This window comes from Artemia franciscana, chromosome 18 (genome assembly GCF_032884065.1).
Source record: "Artemia franciscana chromosome 18, ASM3288406v1, whole genome shotgun sequence".
Classification (NCBI taxonomy): domain Eukaryota; kingdom Metazoa; phylum Arthropoda; class Branchiopoda; order Anostraca; family Artemiidae; genus Artemia; species Artemia franciscana.
In genome coordinates, this window is record NC_088880.1 from 17,556,581 (window position 1) to 17,575,513 (window position 18,933).

Consider the following 18,933-nt stretch of genomic DNA (forward strand, 5'->3'; position numbering starts at 1 on the left):
TCCCCCACACAAGCAGAAAAATCCCCGAGCATAATTCCGACTTTGCAGAAAATTTACCCTTGACGGCTCCCCCGGAACATGTCTACATGTAAAATTGATTTGCCAAAGAGAAAGTACGACAAATAAAACGAATTACAAAGATAAATTCGGGCAAATTACCCCCGTTCACAAATTTCCCTGGAAGATTTCCAAGGGCAGTTCCCTCCTGACCAAAATTTCCCCCCGTGGAAAATTGCCCCCCCTGAAAGTCCCTCCCCCCAAAAAATATCGATATATTTCACAATAGACAATATTATACGCAAAGAATGGGCAGATTCCATTTGCCCTTTCCGAAGGGACTGTGGGGAGTCAAACTATCCCCAGAGGCACAATTGTTGTAGTTTTCAACTATGTTGAACAACATGTCTTTCTTAAAATTTTGATTGCATGTCTTTGGGGAAAAAGGGGCGTGGAAGAGGGATAATTGCCCTTTAATCTATTTACCCACTTAGAAAGGACATTAGAACTTTTAATTTCCGTTTGAATGAGCCCTTGATTTTTTAAAATCATTTGTTCGATACTATCACCACTGAAAAAAAAAAGCATCAGTGATCTCTCGTCTGACAAAAAAAAAAGAAAAAAAAATCACTCTGCATTTTTCCTAACTACAGTAAGGTTATCTGATATGCTGAATCTGATGGTGTGATTTCATTAAGATCCGCTAATTTTTGGGGGTGTTTCCACCTTTTTCGAAAATCCAGCAAATTTTCCCAGGCCCGTGAATTTTGATAGGTAAAATTAAAATTAGTAGATTTTAAATACTTGGAATCGGCACAAAAGCCAATTATTTGACGTATCTGTTGTTGTAAAAAATAAAAAATCTATTTTTAGACTTGCGGTTACTATTGCGCCGAGTTGTTCCTCATTTGAAGTTTTTTATCCCAAGCTGTTTGATAATTGTACTGGGTAAACATATTTCATGAATTTTGCGCTTTCATATGATTATCCCTATGCAGCCTATATTTGAGAAAGTGAAGTCCTTTTTAAATTATTAATATTACACATCATTCAAAAGTAGTGGAGATAAACTGTGAGTTGATAAAACCAGCACTTTTGATAAATAACATATATGAAATAAATACATACCAGTACAGTCATTTTCCCATGAAACATGTTCAACTTTCAAACTAAACGAAAATTGTAATATTTACAGTATTGATGGTGCGGCGGGGGGCGACAGAGTCTACATCTTTTTCCCCTCCCTTGAAAAGCAACCTAGTCAAGCTCTGCTTTAACAGCCTACTTCTAATTAATGTATAAGAAATAATTTCCCTAAAACAGTTAAGGCTATCTTTTTGGAGAGTAAAATTTTTTTGGAGATAGTGTTTTTACTTAAGCAAGCATAGGAATAAATAATAGTCAGAAGGAATATTTAGTTCTAGTATATTTTTAAATAAATGTTAGAAATGTTCTGATAGGATCCAGCCTACTTTAATGCATCGGCGCGGCTGCTTTTCCTTAGACTGAGGATTTCACAGATTTCCAGTATCATCTTGTGTGCCACGTTATAAAACCCTAATCCTGAAAGTGAATGCCTCTAAGTACCAAACTGTCAATATAACTAAGAACAGATCAAATGTTAGAAGAATTGGAATCCAGAAATAATTCGTTTCCTATCTTCATTTTAAATTAATTAATCCTGCGCAGTTTTGGAATGTCTTTCCAGGTTTTACCACGATGATTGGTCCTGTACGTGGAGTTAGTTACACTGTTTCCTCTCGGACAAGACAAATGCCTACTTATTTGATAATTTTTGACCATATATTTTTAATGGTTATATTGATGGTAGCTTTATTGTGCGTAGTGACTAGAGTGAAAACTACGAGGCATAGAAACAGCTATGGGCATAGTTATAATGTGTAAAAACATGGCTTCAAAAAATATATTTTGTGGTGAAGTGATGCCTATTAAAATGAAATTTGATAAGACTTCTGACACATATTGAACACGTTGAATTTTAACCATGCAAGTTTTTCATAGTAAGTTTTATTATCCCAGTAATCCGTGCAGTGGAATCCTGATTAGAAGAATCTCGTGAAAATTATAAGAATATAGATTCAAAAAACAATTTGCGGAATTCTGATAACCCATGGTAATCACTAATCACATTCGCAAGGGTCGAAAAAAATGAATCCATCACATTGTCCGTTTGTTATAATTTGTTCTTACTTGCTATAATTTTGCTTGTTTAGGCCCATCATGACATTATCGCATGTTTCATTTTGATTTTTCATCAGCATACTCAGACATCTATATTTTGAGTGACTGAAGCTATTTAGCAGCCTCTCCTATATGCATGTTTTAATCTGTGCATCAATAGATAAAAAATACGGGTCGTCAAGATCCCGCAAATCATTGATATCAATAGCCGCTAAGTACCCTTTTTAAAAGAAACCGAACCCCTATGAGATGGATTTTAAATCGAATATATAAATAAAAGTATTCTCTTTTTAAGCTGATTCCAAATAAGCAACATTCATTTCATTTTATGTTTAACCACCAAGCTACTCAATATTCATCATACTTACCCATCAAAAGCTAAAGGCGTAGGAAAGATTGCATACTTTCTGAAACACAGAAGAAATACCATAGACAACGGGCACATTGATGATAAAATCACATCTTGAACTTCAATATGTCCAAGAACCCGGGAGCGGGAGCTCTATTCTAAAAAAAATTCCGGAATTTTTTATTTTCCCGAGGAAAAAGTCAAAATATTTGCATCTGCCATTTTCCGCCATAAAAGAAAGTTTGAGCCAAAATACTATCAAGTGGAGTTTTTAGGGATGGTGACCCCCTTATATCTTATGATATAAGGATAGGTCCGGATAGGTCCGGGCATGATTTGAAAAAAAAAAAATATTAAATATTTTTTCCAAATGAAAGTAAGTAGAGACATTAAAGATTAAAAAACATAAATCACTCCGTTTTATGACCCCCCTTCTTTTTTTAATTTAACGCTGGGAAGTATGCTCGCGGATGCGTGTTTTTTTTTCAGGGATGATCGTAGAAAGCCAATGGTCCTAAAGGTATTAAATAAAAAAATAAGTTTTTTTTTTTACTGAAAGTAAGGAGCGACATTGAAACTTAAAACGAACAGAAATTATTCCGTATATGAAAGGGGCTGTCCCCTCCTCAACCACCCGCTCTTTACCCTAAAGTGTTTTATTGTTTTAAAAAGTAGAGTAGTGAGAAAGAGTTAAACTTTTTGAGAAAGAGTTTAAAAAAACTTGTTTTTTATTTAATTTCTGGACGTTTTGAATTAATACAGGTTTTGATCTTGGCTCACCATATATCAATAATTAAAACGAAATTTGCATATTAATTTTACTTTTTTGGCTAAATGGCTTTCTCAAAGTTTAGATCGGACGATTTTGAGAAGAAAAGGGGTTGGGAGGGGGCCCAGTTCCAATCCAATATTTTGGTTATTTAAAAAGGCCACTAGAACTTCTAATTTTATTTACGAACGTTTGTATTAGTAACAAATATACGTAACTTACGAATTAACTCGCGTAACGAACTTCTATATACTTGTGTTTTCATTATGTATATGAGAGGGTTCGCCCCCTAGTCAATACCTCGCTCTTTACACTAAAGTTGGAATTTTGTTTCAATTCTATAAGAATGACCCCTGAATCACCAAGGCCGTTTAATTAGAATAAATATCTCTTTTGAAATTTCTAAAAATACTTTAGGGCGAAGAGCGAGGTGTTAAGGAGGACACAAACCACTCATATACGTAATAATTTCTGTTCTTTTTAAGTTTTAATACTGCTCCTTACTTTCAGTTTAAAAAACTTGTTTTTTATTTAAATTCTCATTGTTTTTCAAATTATACTGGAAAATCCAGCGCCCCCTTAATGGAAATTCTCTTCTTCCATGATCAATTCCTCCTTGAAAAGATCCTCCCATGTTCGTTGTCACGAAATGTTTCACTTCTCTGTTATAGCGGCAACACTCAAGAATTAGGCTGTGTAAAGCTCGAGAACAAACCACTTTTATCTGCCTTTACTAGGAGACAATTAGCTTATGGTCAGTGGGAAACAAGTGGCGGGTGACATATTACATTGGACTTATATAACTTGGGCTATGTATTTGCAAATTAGGGGGGAGGGTAAAGTATTTGGACAGCATGATGTTAGAAAACAATTCTTACTTCATAATATACAGAATAATCGTTGCTAACACATTTTGCATGCAGACTTGCTATACTTTACCCCCTCCCCCCAATGTACAAATATAAAGCCCAAATTTGTTTCAAAAGTATTATATTTTCATCATACTTAGGTGTATTTTATTAAAATTAACCAAACTTCACTTCTTGAGTGTTGCCGCTATAACAGATAAGTGCTGTCCTAAAGTATTGGAAGAAGACTCATTAGAAAGAAAATAGAAAGTTCTAAAGCTTTCCTTGACAAATAATAGTAGTAAATAAGATTATACCACAGCAAAATGGTAAATTTGGCTGAAAGGGTGCCAAATGTCCATTGACTAAAAATTCTGAGATATCGAATAGACTTAGAATTATCAAAAACTATGACTCATTCATTGCTGAAAATGCATATAGTCTATACGAAAAAATGGTTAATATAGAAAGGTATCTTTAATATCCATTTAACTAAAAAGATTTATTTAAGGCTTGATAAAATTATGTATAATTGCCCATCAGCCATTATGGGCGAGAGCCGGTTCATATCAGTAGTGTACTATGCAATACCCCTACGTGAACCCCTTATTTCGGCATTAAACCTTGCCACTACTCCTACGGGAACACCTCATTTGTGCATACTCTCTATACCTCATTAGTATAGCCGGTTACTATACTATAAACCTTTGACTTACATATTCAGGTCAGGAATGGACGTATTAGACGCTTTTGGGTGAATGAGCTACATATTCCTACAGAGAGCTACAGAATGAGCTACAATTAGCACACATTCGATCTTCACTGAATAAAAGTAATGTCCAGTTATTATGATGCTTAACATTCAAGCCAAGAAAATTATATGAATAAATGGTTTGTATTTTGAAAATATTATTTAGTGTTGGTGTATGCACAAAGTTAAATTAGTAAAGTCATATTTTTAACCAATGATGTGAAAGCCTTAGTAATCTATGACCCAGCCTCTAAGGGGCCCACTGTTCCCTTCCCCAGCCTTTTGCCCTCCCCCATTTTTACTTAATTTTTGTAACTTTATTTTTTTTAACTTCAATTTTTTCTTAGATATTCTTTCAACTTTTCTTTTCATGCCTTAGAATGACATAAAAAGTAGTTAAAATTAAAAAAAAATTCATTTGTGACATTTTCAAAATGCCAAATGAAGATGATAAAGATGTGGTAGTCGTTAATATTCCTATTACAAAAATGTTTGCATTGACATTTCTTTTTTCTTTTTTGACTTAAAATTTGTTTTGGGACTCGTAATCTTTGGACTTGGAATTTTTAGATTCAAAATTTTTAGGCTATTAGCAGCGGGTGCTCTAAAGTGATTTTTTTGAAAGGGTCCCTTAAGGCAATAGCTTGTGATTACGATAAAGATTTTAGCCAAGTATTTCCAAATCTTGTATGATATTACCGAAATCTTGCCTGGTACTATCAAAATCTTGGCAGATATTATGAGAATCCTCTTTGGTACAACCAATATAATAACCAGATTTCGTCTGATATTATCAAAATCTTACCTCATATTAACAAAATATTTTCTAGTAGTATCGAAACTTCTGATATTATCAGATTATATTAACAAGCCTGATATTATCCAATACTAGCATGGTGCTATCAAAATCATATGTGATATTATCAAAATTTGGCTATGTATTACCAAAATCATGTATGGTATTAATAAAATCATGTCTAATATTATCTTGTCGGGTATTACCAAATCTTGTCAAGCATTATCAAAATCTTGTCAGATATTATGAGAATCTTCTTTGGCATTATGAAAATTTTATATGGTATTATCAGAATCATCCGAGTTATTAACAAAATAATGCGTGGATATATCAAAATCTTACCTTGCATGAACAAAATATTTTCTGGAAATACCAAAACTTGTCTAATATTATCAAAATCAAGCATGGTGATATCAAAATTATGTCTAGTATTATCAACAATTTGCCAAGTATTACCAAAATCTTGTGTAGTATTATTTACATCTTCTCATATATTATGAAAATCCTCTTTGGTATTATCAAAATCCTACAAGGTAATAGCAAAATTTTGCGTGGTATTATCAAAAAATCTTACCTCTTATCCACAAAATATTTTCCACTACTAACAAAACTCGTCTGATATTCTCCAAATCTAGCATCGTGTTATCAAAATCATCTGTGGTTATATCAAAATCTTGCTTAGTATTACCACAATCTTGCGAGATATTACCCAAATCTTGCAAGGTAATAACAAATTTTGTAATATATTATCAAAATCTTTCCTCATATTGACATTATATTTTCTAGTGCTATCAAAACTTGTCTAATATTATCAAAATATAGCACGTGGCTAAAGTAATCGTATGTGGTATTATCAAAATCTTGCAAACTATTACCGCAATCTTGCGTGATATTATCAAAATCTTGTCAGATACTATGAGAATCCTCTTTGGTATTACAAAAATCTTGCAAGGTAAACACAAAATTTTGTATAATATTATCAAAATCTTACCTCATATTCACAAGAAATTTTCTAGTACAATCAAAACTTGTCTGATATTATTCAAATCTAGCTTGGTGCTATCAAAATCGAATGTGGTATTATCAAAATTTTGCTAAGTATACCAAAATCTTGTGTGGTAATTATCAAATCTTGTCAGACATTATCAAACATCTTGCATTTTATTATCAAAACAGAGCCTGGTATTACCAAATCTTGTCTAGTATTATCAAAATCTTGCGAGTTATTAACAAAATCTTGCGTAGAAACATCAAAGTCTTACCTGAAATAAACAAAATATTTTCTGGAACTACCAAAACGTGTCTGATATTATCAGAATCAAGCATCATACTATCAAAATTATGTCTAGTATTATTAAAACTTTGCCAATTATTATCAAAATCTTGTGTGGTATTATCGATGCTTGTCAGATATTATGAGAATTCTCTTTGGTATTATCAAAATTTTACAAGGTAAAAACTAAATTTTGTGGGGTATTACCAAAATCTTACCTGATATTAACAAAATATTTTCTACTACTATCAAAACTTGTCTGATATTATCCAAATTTAGCATGGTGCGATCAAAATTTATGTGACAAATATTATGAGAATTCTCTTTGATATTTCCAAAATCTTGCCAAGTATTACAAAAATCTTGAGTGGTCTCTCTGGTACTTACAAAATCTTGCAAGGTAATAACAAAATTCCACGTGGTATTATTGAAATCTTACCTCTTATTGACAAAATATTTTCTAGTACAATCAAAACTTGTCTGATATTTTCCAAATTTAGCATGGTGCTACTAAAATCGTATGTGGCATTATAAGAATCCTGCCAAGAATTAGCATAATCTTGCTTGGGTTTATCAAAATCTTGGCAGATATTATGAGAATTCTCTTTCATGTTACTAGAATCTTGCCAATTATTACCAAAATCTTATATATAGCCATTCTATAGTATCTTCCATTCTTCTTAGTTAGTAACCAGGAGAATAATCATTAATCCGTTTTGAGTCATACAAAATTTTACTATGGTGTCACCTGCACACTCAATACATGTTTTGATATTGCTATTATTGGGTTAATTGACTGTATCACATGGTAAACGATCAATGGTACTAATAATGGTCACATGAGATTTGTTATTCACCGATTCGTCTTTATGATCCTTAGTTATATTGGTGATATATCAATCCCCATTTTATTTTGCTTTCGATTTCACTGTTTGTTACCACATTATTTTTTCATAGTTTACAGTTCTGGCACGTAGACAATATATGGTTTATAATGTTGCTAGAAGAGTATGCCTGCCTCTTTTTGACCTTCCTTTGAATGTTAAACCCGAAAGATGACGATGGGTTTATCAAGAGGTAAAGTATTATCCTCACAATAAGCAAAAAGTTGCCCCTCTTCATTAACTAATAGTTTCAGGCTGCATTCCCTTTGAGTGGTATTATTTCTGGATATCGCAACTCTCGCATATCCACCATCAGTAACGTTGATTTTTTTTTTCACTAATCCAAAGAAATCGAATCTCTCACTGTTATGACAATGCACACATACATTCCTAGTACTGTTACCGCTAGTGCTTGTTTCATATTTCAAGTATTTGTCCTTGTTAGCATCCATTGTTATGAAAACAATCATGTGCACACACTTTCTTGGAATATACCATCTTTACTTTTAACGTGAGCGTTTATCCTTCCAATGTACAAAAAATACTGATTGATAACATACAATAATCTAGGTAGTGTCGATGACCAGCCATAGAATACCACGGGAGACAGCCGTATAAAAAATCCCAACGAAAACTGAATACTTTCAGTCAGTTTTATATTTAAAACTCTAATTGGTGACACACTTTCACTACCTTAATTGCTGCCATATTTCCGAGTTTAGTTTTAGATGGCAGCATAACTAAACTTTTATCTAGGTTATATTGAGTTAACTGCTTTCAAGTTAGGGTTCGTTTAGGTTCACTTAGCGTGCCAGTACCCTTAGTGAGCCTAAACGAACCTAACTTGAAAGCAATTGAATTAATGCAACCTAGCGCTGCCATCTAAAACAAAACTGGAAAAGATGTCAGAACGCGAGGTAGTGAAAACGTCGCCATTTAGACTTTTAAATGAAAAACTCAATAAAAGTATCAATTTTTCATTTGGGTTTTCTTTTTTTGCAGCTGTCTCCCATGGTACTCTATGGCTGGTCATCGACACTACATAGATTATTGTATGTTTTTAATCAGTATTTTTGTACATTGGAAGGATAAACGCTTACATCACGCATTAAAAGTGAAGCTGAAATATTTCAAGAATATGTGTGCACATGATAAAGTTGCCATTACAATGAATATTGACAAGGACAAAAATTGGACTATGAAAAAAACACTATGGTAACACTGTTGGGAATGTCAATATGCATTGTAATGACAGTGAAAGGATAGACTTCTTTGGAGCATCAAAAAAATTCAACATTACTGATGGTGGGTATACGAGAGTGAAATATCCAGAGATGATACCACTCAAAGAGAATGCGAGCCTGAAACTATTAGCTGAGGACGAGGGGAAAATTCTTGCTCATTGTGTGGATAATACTTTACCTAATGCTAAAAACTAATCACCATCTTTGGGGTATTAGCATTCAACGGAAGGTCAAAAGAAGACAGGCATACCCCTCTAGCAATAGCATAAACCATAATTTGTAATGTGGAAATACAGGATAAAAATAATGTGGGAACATATAGTGAAATCGAAAGCAAAATAAAACGGCAATGGCATATAATATCACCAAGGAATATAAAGACGAATCAATGAATAACAAAGCGCATGTGAGCATTATTAGTACCATTGATCGTATACCAACAGATACAGTCAATGAATCCAATATACCAGAGTCAAAACACGTATTGAGCCTAAAGGTGACACCGCAGTAAAAATTGTGTATGACTCAAAATGGATTAATGATTATTCTACTGGTTAAGGACTGACAGAAGAGAACGGCTACACTATCAAGAGAGAATATGATAAATGATTTTATGGAACCGATTAAAATGTCCAAAGTTGTTTAATGATTTAAATAATGAGTAATAGTGTATGTAGCATTGTTTCAATAAAAATGTTACTTTGTATTTTGGTGTCATGCTAGAGATTTTTAACAGGTTCAGATTAGATTTTGTTAATAACTCACAAGATTTTGATATTACCAACATAAAATTTTGATAATACCAAAGAGGATTCTCATAATATCTGACAAGATTTTGATAATACCGCTCAAGATTTTGGTAATACTTGGCAAGATTTTGGTAATATCGAAAAGGATTGTCATAATATCTGACAAGATTTTAATAATACCATACAAGATTATACTAATACTTTTCAGGATTTTGATAATTCCACATACGATTTAAATAGCACCATACTAGATTTGGATAATATAAGAAAAGTTTTGATAGTAGCAGAAAATATTTTGTTAATATGAGGTAGGAATTTGATAATACCCCTCAAATTTGTTATTATCTTGCAAGATTTTGACAATACTAAAGAGGATTCTCATAATACCTGACCAGATTTTTATACTACCACACAAGATTTTGGTGAAATTTGGCAAACATTTTGTTGATATCAGACACAATTTTAATAGCATCATGCCTGATTCTGATAATATCAGACAATCGGTATCCAGAAAATCTTCTGTTAATATCAGGCAAGAATTTGATGTTTCCACGCAAGATTTTGTTAATAATTCGCAAGATTTTGATTTTGGTAATACCAAAGAGGACTCTCATAATATCTGAGAAGATTTTGATAATACCCCACAAGATTTTGTTAAAACTCAGCAAAATTTTTATTATATCAGACACAATTTTGACTGTATCATGCTAGATTCTGATACTAGACAACTCTGATACTAGATTCTGATACAGACAACTTTTGGTAATTCCAGAGAATATTTTGTTAATATCAGGTAAAATTTTGATGTTTCCAAGGAAAATGTTGTTAATAACTCGAAAGATTTTGATAATACCTTATAAGATTTTGATAATTCCATAGAGGATTCTCATAATATTTGACAATATTTGGATAATACTACACTAGATTTGGTAATACCAAGCTACATTTTGATAATACCACTTACGATTTTGAGCCTGCAGATGACAAAAAAAGTTAAAAAAAATAAAGCTAAAAAACTGAATAGAAAAATTGGAGAGGGGATGCAAAAAGGTGGGAGAAGGGACATTGGGCCCCTTGCAGGTTGAGTCATGGATGACTAAAACTATCGTTTCATTAATTAACATATATTTGACTTTATTAATTTCAACTTTATGCATACCCCAATACTAAACAATATTTTCAAAAGACAAAAGAGTTATTCATATAATTGTCATGACTTGAAAATTAAGTATTATAATACCTTGATATTGCTTTTATTCAATGAAGATCAAACATTTGCTACTCGTGTCCAGACAGGGATATTTAGGCCATTCACCCAAAAGCGTCGGATCCCTGCATTCCTGACCTGAATTGCTAATGAGGTTTAGAGAGTATTGCATAGTACACTACTCATATCTGTGTAGGCGATGGGAGTTTGCTTGAAGCCTCAATAAAGCGTTTTTATGAGCAAAATTTTCTAACTCTCCGTGAGCCTCCAGATAAAAATAAAAGGAATTTTGGGGAAGAGGGGTAAAATACATTTCTAATGTTCCTCGATTCTCAGGAATTTTTTTTTGAACTGTGTCTGTAGTATGGGTACTAAGGGGTTACGGCGCGCCTCTTATTGTAGACAATCTTTCTCAGTGTAATATAAACGATTACATTCATGTGCTTATAAGCAAATAAATAACATAACATAATGCGTAACATAACATAACAGTGACACAAAAGGTGGAGAATTGGGAAAAAGATCATGAGCACCACCAGAAAACTATAAATAGTATAATCAACTATTGCCTGACGAATGGGGGTTCAAATGTATCAATCCTCCGTTCACAGCGGACTTGTGACTGTATGTGGTTGGGAACGGTTTAGGATTGATCGTTAAACTCTTTTGCGGTTATATGATGAAACTTCTGTTATTTTTAACCTGCTTTTACTTTTTAAGTGAGATCTTACTAGATCTTTGCCTAATTTCTAGCGATCAAAACCTCTCTTTATACTAATGCCACAGCAAATGAAAAAATCCCGATTTTCGAGCGTACTAGATTTCAAAATTTCAATAGTAATTAGCGCACCGACAAAACTTTTAACAGATTTTTCTAAAATCTGTTCACCAATTTAACCATAAAAACTCTTCACCAACTTGAAGCTCTGATTATTCTGTCGGTCGAAGAGGAAAAAACAGCTTACAAGCTGCAGTTCATTTTGTTATACCTTTTCACCAAGTGTTGCTTATTTTCGTGCCCTTTATTGTTTGATTTGTAACTATAAATCTTTGCAGGTGTTCTCAATAGAAGTTCTCCTTTGGACAGCCGGGAATTGTTTTCGATGCTGAACATTATTTACTGAAACTTGCTCTCAGCTTTCGAAAGTTTAGACTATCTGAGATTTAAAATGTCTGAAGTTTCTATTGATTTGTCTTTTTGTTACAAATACAGAACTCCCTACTATTATGGAAATTCTTTGTAAATTATGCTGAATACTTGAAATTACTTGTATTTATAGTTCGGATGCAGTAATTCGAACGTGTAAAATTGATAAATCCCTTCAAAAGTTCAGCCAATATAAATATATATATATATATATATATATATATATATATATATATATATATATATATATATATATAAAACAGTCTGCTAACCGGTAAAAAGAGGCGCTTGCATCGGACAAACATTAGGCCTTAAGTTCACCAGGTGGCAATTAGGGAGTGGAGGCCAAACGACCCCTAGGATCTTTTGCCCCCTAGATTTTAAAAACACAATTTTTGGGACTGCTTTCACTGAAAATTGTGTTTTTTTGTATGCTTGTTGAAAAATTAATAAAAAAGATATATTTGCTCCCTTGATTTTGAAAAATGTTTTGTCCTCATCCAAATTTTTGAGAATTGACCCAACTTATGTAATCTTTTTTTTAAGTAAAAAAGGTCCAGCTGATCGTATTACATTTTATTTTACATTCACACAAACCAAAAATAACCATGAAAAAAAAAAAAACAGAAAAAAGCGCTTTTATCTACAAAGACACTAAAAAGTAAAAAAAAACCTTCAAAGCAGGAGGACTTCTGCTTAGAAAACCGAGATTTCTTGAGGCGAAATAAAAGAGTGGTGGTCATTACACAGGTAGAAAGTCGTTTTTGGATAAAAAAAAAAAAAAAAAAAAAAAACATGTCATGATTGCCCCATTCTTTTGCTTTTAATCTTGAGAAATCTCAATTTTCCCAGTCAACGTGATATATATATATATATATATATATATATATATATATATATATATATATATATATATATATATATATATATATATATATATATATATATATATATATATATATATATATATATATATAAATAAGTTGTCTGTGTGTGTGTGTGTGTGTCGAGTGACGTCATGTTTGTGTGTCGACTGACGTCATGTTTGTCGACTGACGTCATTATAAGGATTGAGCTGTATGCGTCATGAAGTTGTTTGTCGACTGACGTCATGTTTGTCAACTGATGAAATTACATACCGGGACACAAATGACGACCGGGACACAGGGAATATAAATGACGACCGGGAACCTGAAAGAGAAATTACAGACAAGGACACCCGGACACAAATCACGACCGGGACACAGGGAATATAAATGACGACCGGGACATAGGGACATGACTACAACGGGGACGCCGGGCCACAGGCGGGATATATAAATGACGATCGGGACACAGGGATTGTTCGAATAGAAATTACAAACCGGGACACAAATGACGACCGGGACACCGGGACACAGGGAATATAAATGACGGCCGGGACACTCAAAGAGAAATTACAAACTGGGATACCGGGACACAAATGACGACCGGGACACAGGGAATATAAATGACGACCGGGACACAGGGACACATCATTAGAATAATGAGGTATAGATCTGAATACGGATTGTTTTTCCCATGGACAATTATATGTTGCATGTTCAAGAGTCAGTAAACCTGACAACCTATTTATATGCACAGACAATGGGACAGCGAAGAATGTTGTATATTCGCATGTTTTACGTTGTTAAAAACATATATATATATATATATATATATATATATATATATATATATATATATATATATATATATATATATATATATATATATATATATATATATATATATATATATATCTATTCACAGGTGGGACACAAGGACACAACTACAATGGCGCGTAACTAATATGGCGCGTAACGACTTACGCGCGCGGGGGGCTTGGGGGGGGCGCGAAGTGCCCCACCAACTAGGTGTTGGGGTGGCGCGAAGCGCCACCCCAACACCCCAACAGCTAGTATATATATATATATATATATATATATATATGTATATTAGTGCATATGGAGATAAAAAGTGTTTCTTAAAAACCTCCTTTTACTCTTTTTAGTCTTCGGTAACTCTTTTAGGACATAAAAGTGAATATATTAATATTTAACCCTGAAGATTCGGACGAATCCTCGATACAACCAAGTCTCGCTTATAAAACTTCCAGTCGGGACCACGCACACCTCCCGTACAAGCAACTGATGGTCTTAGATACTTCTATATGGTGAATACCATACTCGTAAAATGCGAGGCATAGGCGAACCATCCAAGGGTATAATAAGTAATTTCTGTAATACAAAATGCACTTGCCTCCGGTAATAATACCACCCTGACTTCCCATATTGCAGCATTAGAGTGCGAACACTGCACTGTTTTTCATCATCATTATTATATGGTCAGAGACTGCTTTATCTGAATGTCTAAACGAACAATTGATTCATTTGAAGGATCTTATCTGACTCTCAAGTAAATAAAAAGGTTTCCCCTTGATCACCTTTTCTCCTTTTTTCACTCACAGAAGTGTTAGGGGAATGAAGACTTTTACGCCAATTTTTTTGTTTTTTAAGCAGCATATATATTAAAATTTATCTGAAGATTACTGAACTGCAGATTACAAATAGCTAAAAACAAGTTAACTTCTGGTTTGCGCTTTAAAGCTCTTTGAATTACAATAACTGCCCATGACTTATCCTGGAATATCGCCCAGTTTGAGCCCACCCCCCTAAGAAATCGCTGACTTATAATTTCGACAGTAAATGTAGGTAAAAAAAATTATATCTGTAATAGGAGGTTATTCTTCGGTAAAAGCCCCACCCCCCCACCCAAACGAGCCAAAATTCTTGATAAGACCCAGTTTATAGGTCTGGCATTACTGAAGAAAAAAATACTGATTTTTGAAACATAAAAATCCAGCAACCAAAAAACCTGGACATATATTTTGAAAACAAATTTGTAATTTTTTTTAGGAAATTATGACAGCTCAATAGAAATATGTAACAATTTATCTGAGAGTATTCGTCTACCAAAAAAAGGAAAAAAAGCAAAGGGAAATCATGATAATCTTTACGCTGCTAGAAAAGAGAAAAGACGTTACAATTTTGGCTGTTCGTTTAAGTCTACGACTTGGCAAAGTGAATGGGGAATTAGAAAATGAAGAGAAGTTTACATCTTTTTTCGCGCCCAAGTGAACCAGGATATTTATATATCAGATATTATTTTTAGCGTTTAATTTGTGAATCGTTCATCTTTCGTTATATAGCGTTGATACAAATACTGATATCGTTGTTATATTTTGTATATTCACTTGATAAAATCACTTTACAGCAAACAGCCGTGCTGTCTCCTTCGCCGACTCCAAACAACGTTATTTGCTTGTTATAATGAATCGTCATCACTTGATGTACTGTCTAGACTTTGACTGCAAGAGCTACCCGACTCCAAATAATTCATATAGTATCCCGGCATCTTCAGAAAAAAACTGAAATTTCAGTTGAGATAGCTGACTCAATTGAATTAATTTCAGCTTTTAGCAGTTAGTTGCTTGTTATAATGAGTCGTCATCGCTTGATGCACTGTCTAGACTTTGACTGCAATAGAGCTATGGGACTCCAAATAACTCATATAGTTTCCCGGCATCTGCAGAAAAAAAAACTGAAATTTCAGCTGAGATGGCTGAATCAATTGAATTAATTCCAGCTTTTAGCAGTTAGTTGCTTGTTATAATGAATCGTTATCACTTGATGCACTGTCTAGACTTTGACTGCAATAGAGCTATGGGACTCCAAAAAACTCAAATAGTTCCCCGGCATCTGCAGAAAAAAAATGAAATTTCAGTTAAGATGGCTGACTCAATTAAATTAATTTCAGCTTTTGGCAATTAGTTGCTTGTTATAATGAATCGTCATCACTTGATGCACTGTCTAGACTTTGACTGCAATAGAGCTATGGGACTCCAAATAATTCATATAGTTTCCCGGCATCTGCAGAAAAAAACTGAAATTTCAGTTGAGAGGGCTGACTCAATTAAATTAATTTCAGCTGTTAGCAGTTAGTTGCTTGTTATAATGAATCGTCATCACTTGATGCACTGTCTAGACTTTGACTGCAATAGAGCTATAGGACTCCAAATAACTCATATAGTTCCCAGGCATCTGCAGAAAAAAACTGAAATTTCAGTTGAGATGGCTAACTCAATTGAATTAATTTCAGCTTTTAGGAGTTATTGTTATAATGAATCGTCATCACTTGATGCACTGTCTAGACTTTGACTGCAATAGAGCTATAGGACTCCAAATAACTCATATAGTTCCCAGGCATCTGCAGAAAAAAACTGAAATTTCAGTTGAGATGGCTAACTCAATTGAATTAATTTCAGCTTTTAGCAGTTAGTTGCTTGTTATAATGAATCGTTATCACTTGATGCACTGTCTAGACTTTGACTGCAATAGAGCTATGGGACTCCAAATAACTCAAATAGTTCCCCGGCATCTGCAGAAAAAAACTGAAATTTCAGTTGAGATGGCTAACTTATTTGAATTAATTTCAGCTTTCAGCAGTTAGTTGCTTGTTATAATGAACCTTCATCACTTGACGCACTGTCTAGACTTTGACTGTAATATAGCTATGGGACTCCAAATAACTCATATAGTTTCCCGGCATCTGCAAAAAAAAACTGAAATTTCAGTTCAGATGGCTAACTCAATTGAATTAATTTCAGCTTTAGCAGTTAGTTGCTTGTTGTAATGAATCGTCATCACTTGATGCACTGTCTAGACTTTGACTGCAATAGAGCTATTGGACTCCAAACAACTTATATAGTTTCCCGGCATCTGCAGAAAAAAACCCTGAAATTTCAGTTGAGATGGCTAACTCATTTGAATTAATTTCAGCTTTTAGCAGTTAGTTGCTTGTTATAATGAATCGTCATAACTTGATGCACTGTCCAGACTTTGACTGCAATATAGCTATGGGCCTCCAAATAACTCATATAGTTTCCCGGCATCTGCAGAAAAAACAAGAGCTAAGAGCTCATATGGCACTTGTGACGAGGCGAGAAGAGCTAAGAGCCAAGAGATCATATGGTATGAGCTCTAACAAAATTCTATGAATCAATAGATTGATTTAAAAAGGAAAATAAGAGGTTTAATGCCGGTCAAGATTTAAAATAAGAGCTCTGAGTCACAAAGTCTTTCTAAATATCAAAATTCATTAAGATCCGATCACCCACTCGTAAGTTATAAATACCTAATTTTTTCTAATTTTTCCTCTCCCTTTTGCCCCCCAGATGGTCGAATCTGGGAAAACGACTTTATCAAGTCAAATTGTGCAGCTCCCTGACACGCCTACCAATTTTCATCGCCCTAGCACGTCCAGAAGCACCGAACTCGCCAAATCACTGAACCCCTCCCCCCAACTCCCCCAAAGAGAGCAAATCCAGTACGATTCTGTCAATCACGTATCAAGGACATTTGTTTATTCTATCCACCAAGCTTCATCCCGATTCCTCCACTCCAAGTGTTTTTCCAAGATTTCCCCCTCCAACTCCCCCCAATGTCAAAAGATCTGGTCGGGATTTGAAATAAGAGCTCTGAGACATGAATTCCTTCTAAAAATCAAATTTCATTACGATCCGATCATCTATTCGTAAGATAAAAATACCCCGATTTTCATGTTTTCCAAGAATTCCGGTTTCCCCCTCCAACTCCCCCGAATGTCACAGGATCTGGTCGGAATTTGAAATTAGAACTTTAAAGCACAAGATCCTTCTAAATATCAAATTTCATTAAGATTTGGCCACCCTTTCGTAAGTTACAAATACCTCAATTTTCAAAATTACCCCCCCCCCCAATTCCACCAAAGAGAGCAGATCCGGTCCAGTTATGTCAGTCACGTATCTTAGACAGGTTTCTATTCTTCCCATCCAGTTTCATCCTGATCTCACCGCTTTAAGTTTTTTCTAAAATTTCCGGTCCCCCCAACTGCCCTCCCCTCCCAATTACGCTTGATCCGGTTGAGATTTAAAATAAGATATCTGAGTTATGAGGTCCTTCTAAATATGAAGTTTCATGAAGATCCGATCACTCCTTCGTAAGTTAAAAATACGTCATTTTTTCTTATTTTTCAGAATTGCCCCCCCCCCCCAATTGAGCGGATCCGTTCCAATTATGTAAATCAAGTATGCAAGACTTCTGCTTATTTTTCCAACCAAGTTTCATCCCAATCCCTCCAATCTAAGCGTTTTCCATCATTTTAGGTTTCCCCACCCCAAACTTCCCCCAATATCACCAGATCCGGTCAGGATTTAAAATACGAGCTTTGAGACACGATATCCTTCTAAATATCAAATTTCATGGAGATCCAATCACCCGTTCGTAAGTTAAAAATGCCTCATTTTTTCTAATTTTTCGGAATTAACCCCCCCCCCCATCTACCCCAAAGAGAGCGGATCCGTTCTGTTTATGTCAATCATGTATCTAGGACTCGTGTTTTTTTTCCCACCAAGTTTCATCCCGATCCCTCCACTCTAAGTGTTTTCCAAGTTTTAGGTTTCCCCCTCCAAACTCCCCCCCCCCCAATGGCACCAGATCTGGTCGGCTTTAAAATAAGAGCTCTGAGCCACGATATCCTTCTAAATATCCAATTTCATTGAGATCCGATCACCCGTTCGTAAGTTAAAAATACCTCTTTTTTTCAGAAATACCCCCCCCCCCCAACTACCCCAAAGAGAGCGGATCCGTTCCGTTTATG

The 18,933-nt window shown here is 34.3% G+C and overlaps 1 protein-coding gene and 1 long non-coding RNA gene across 2 annotated transcripts in view; one reads left to right on the plus strand and one right to left on the minus strand.

Annotated features, from left to right (window-relative positions):
- LOC136038688 (bone morphogenetic protein 10-like) overlaps positions 1 to 2,754 on the minus strand; it is a 57,362-nt gene extending 54,608 nt beyond the window's left edge. The window contains exon 1 of the mRNA XM_065721984.1: positions 2,568 to 2,754. Within this exon, the coding sequence (XP_065578056.1) occupies positions 2,568 to 2,571 (4 nt within the window). The 5' untranslated portion in view covers positions 2,572 to 2,754. The remainder of the gene's footprint in view (positions 1 to 2,567) is intronic.
- On the plus strand, positions 1,473 to 12,294 carry LOC136038690 (uncharacterized). Its single transcript, XR_010620278.1, has 2 exons — positions 1,473 to 2,018; positions 12,126 to 12,294. It is a non-coding gene; the product is annotated as an uncharacterized LOC136038690 (long non-coding RNA).
- Positions 12,295 to 18,933: the final 6,639 nt, after the last annotated feature.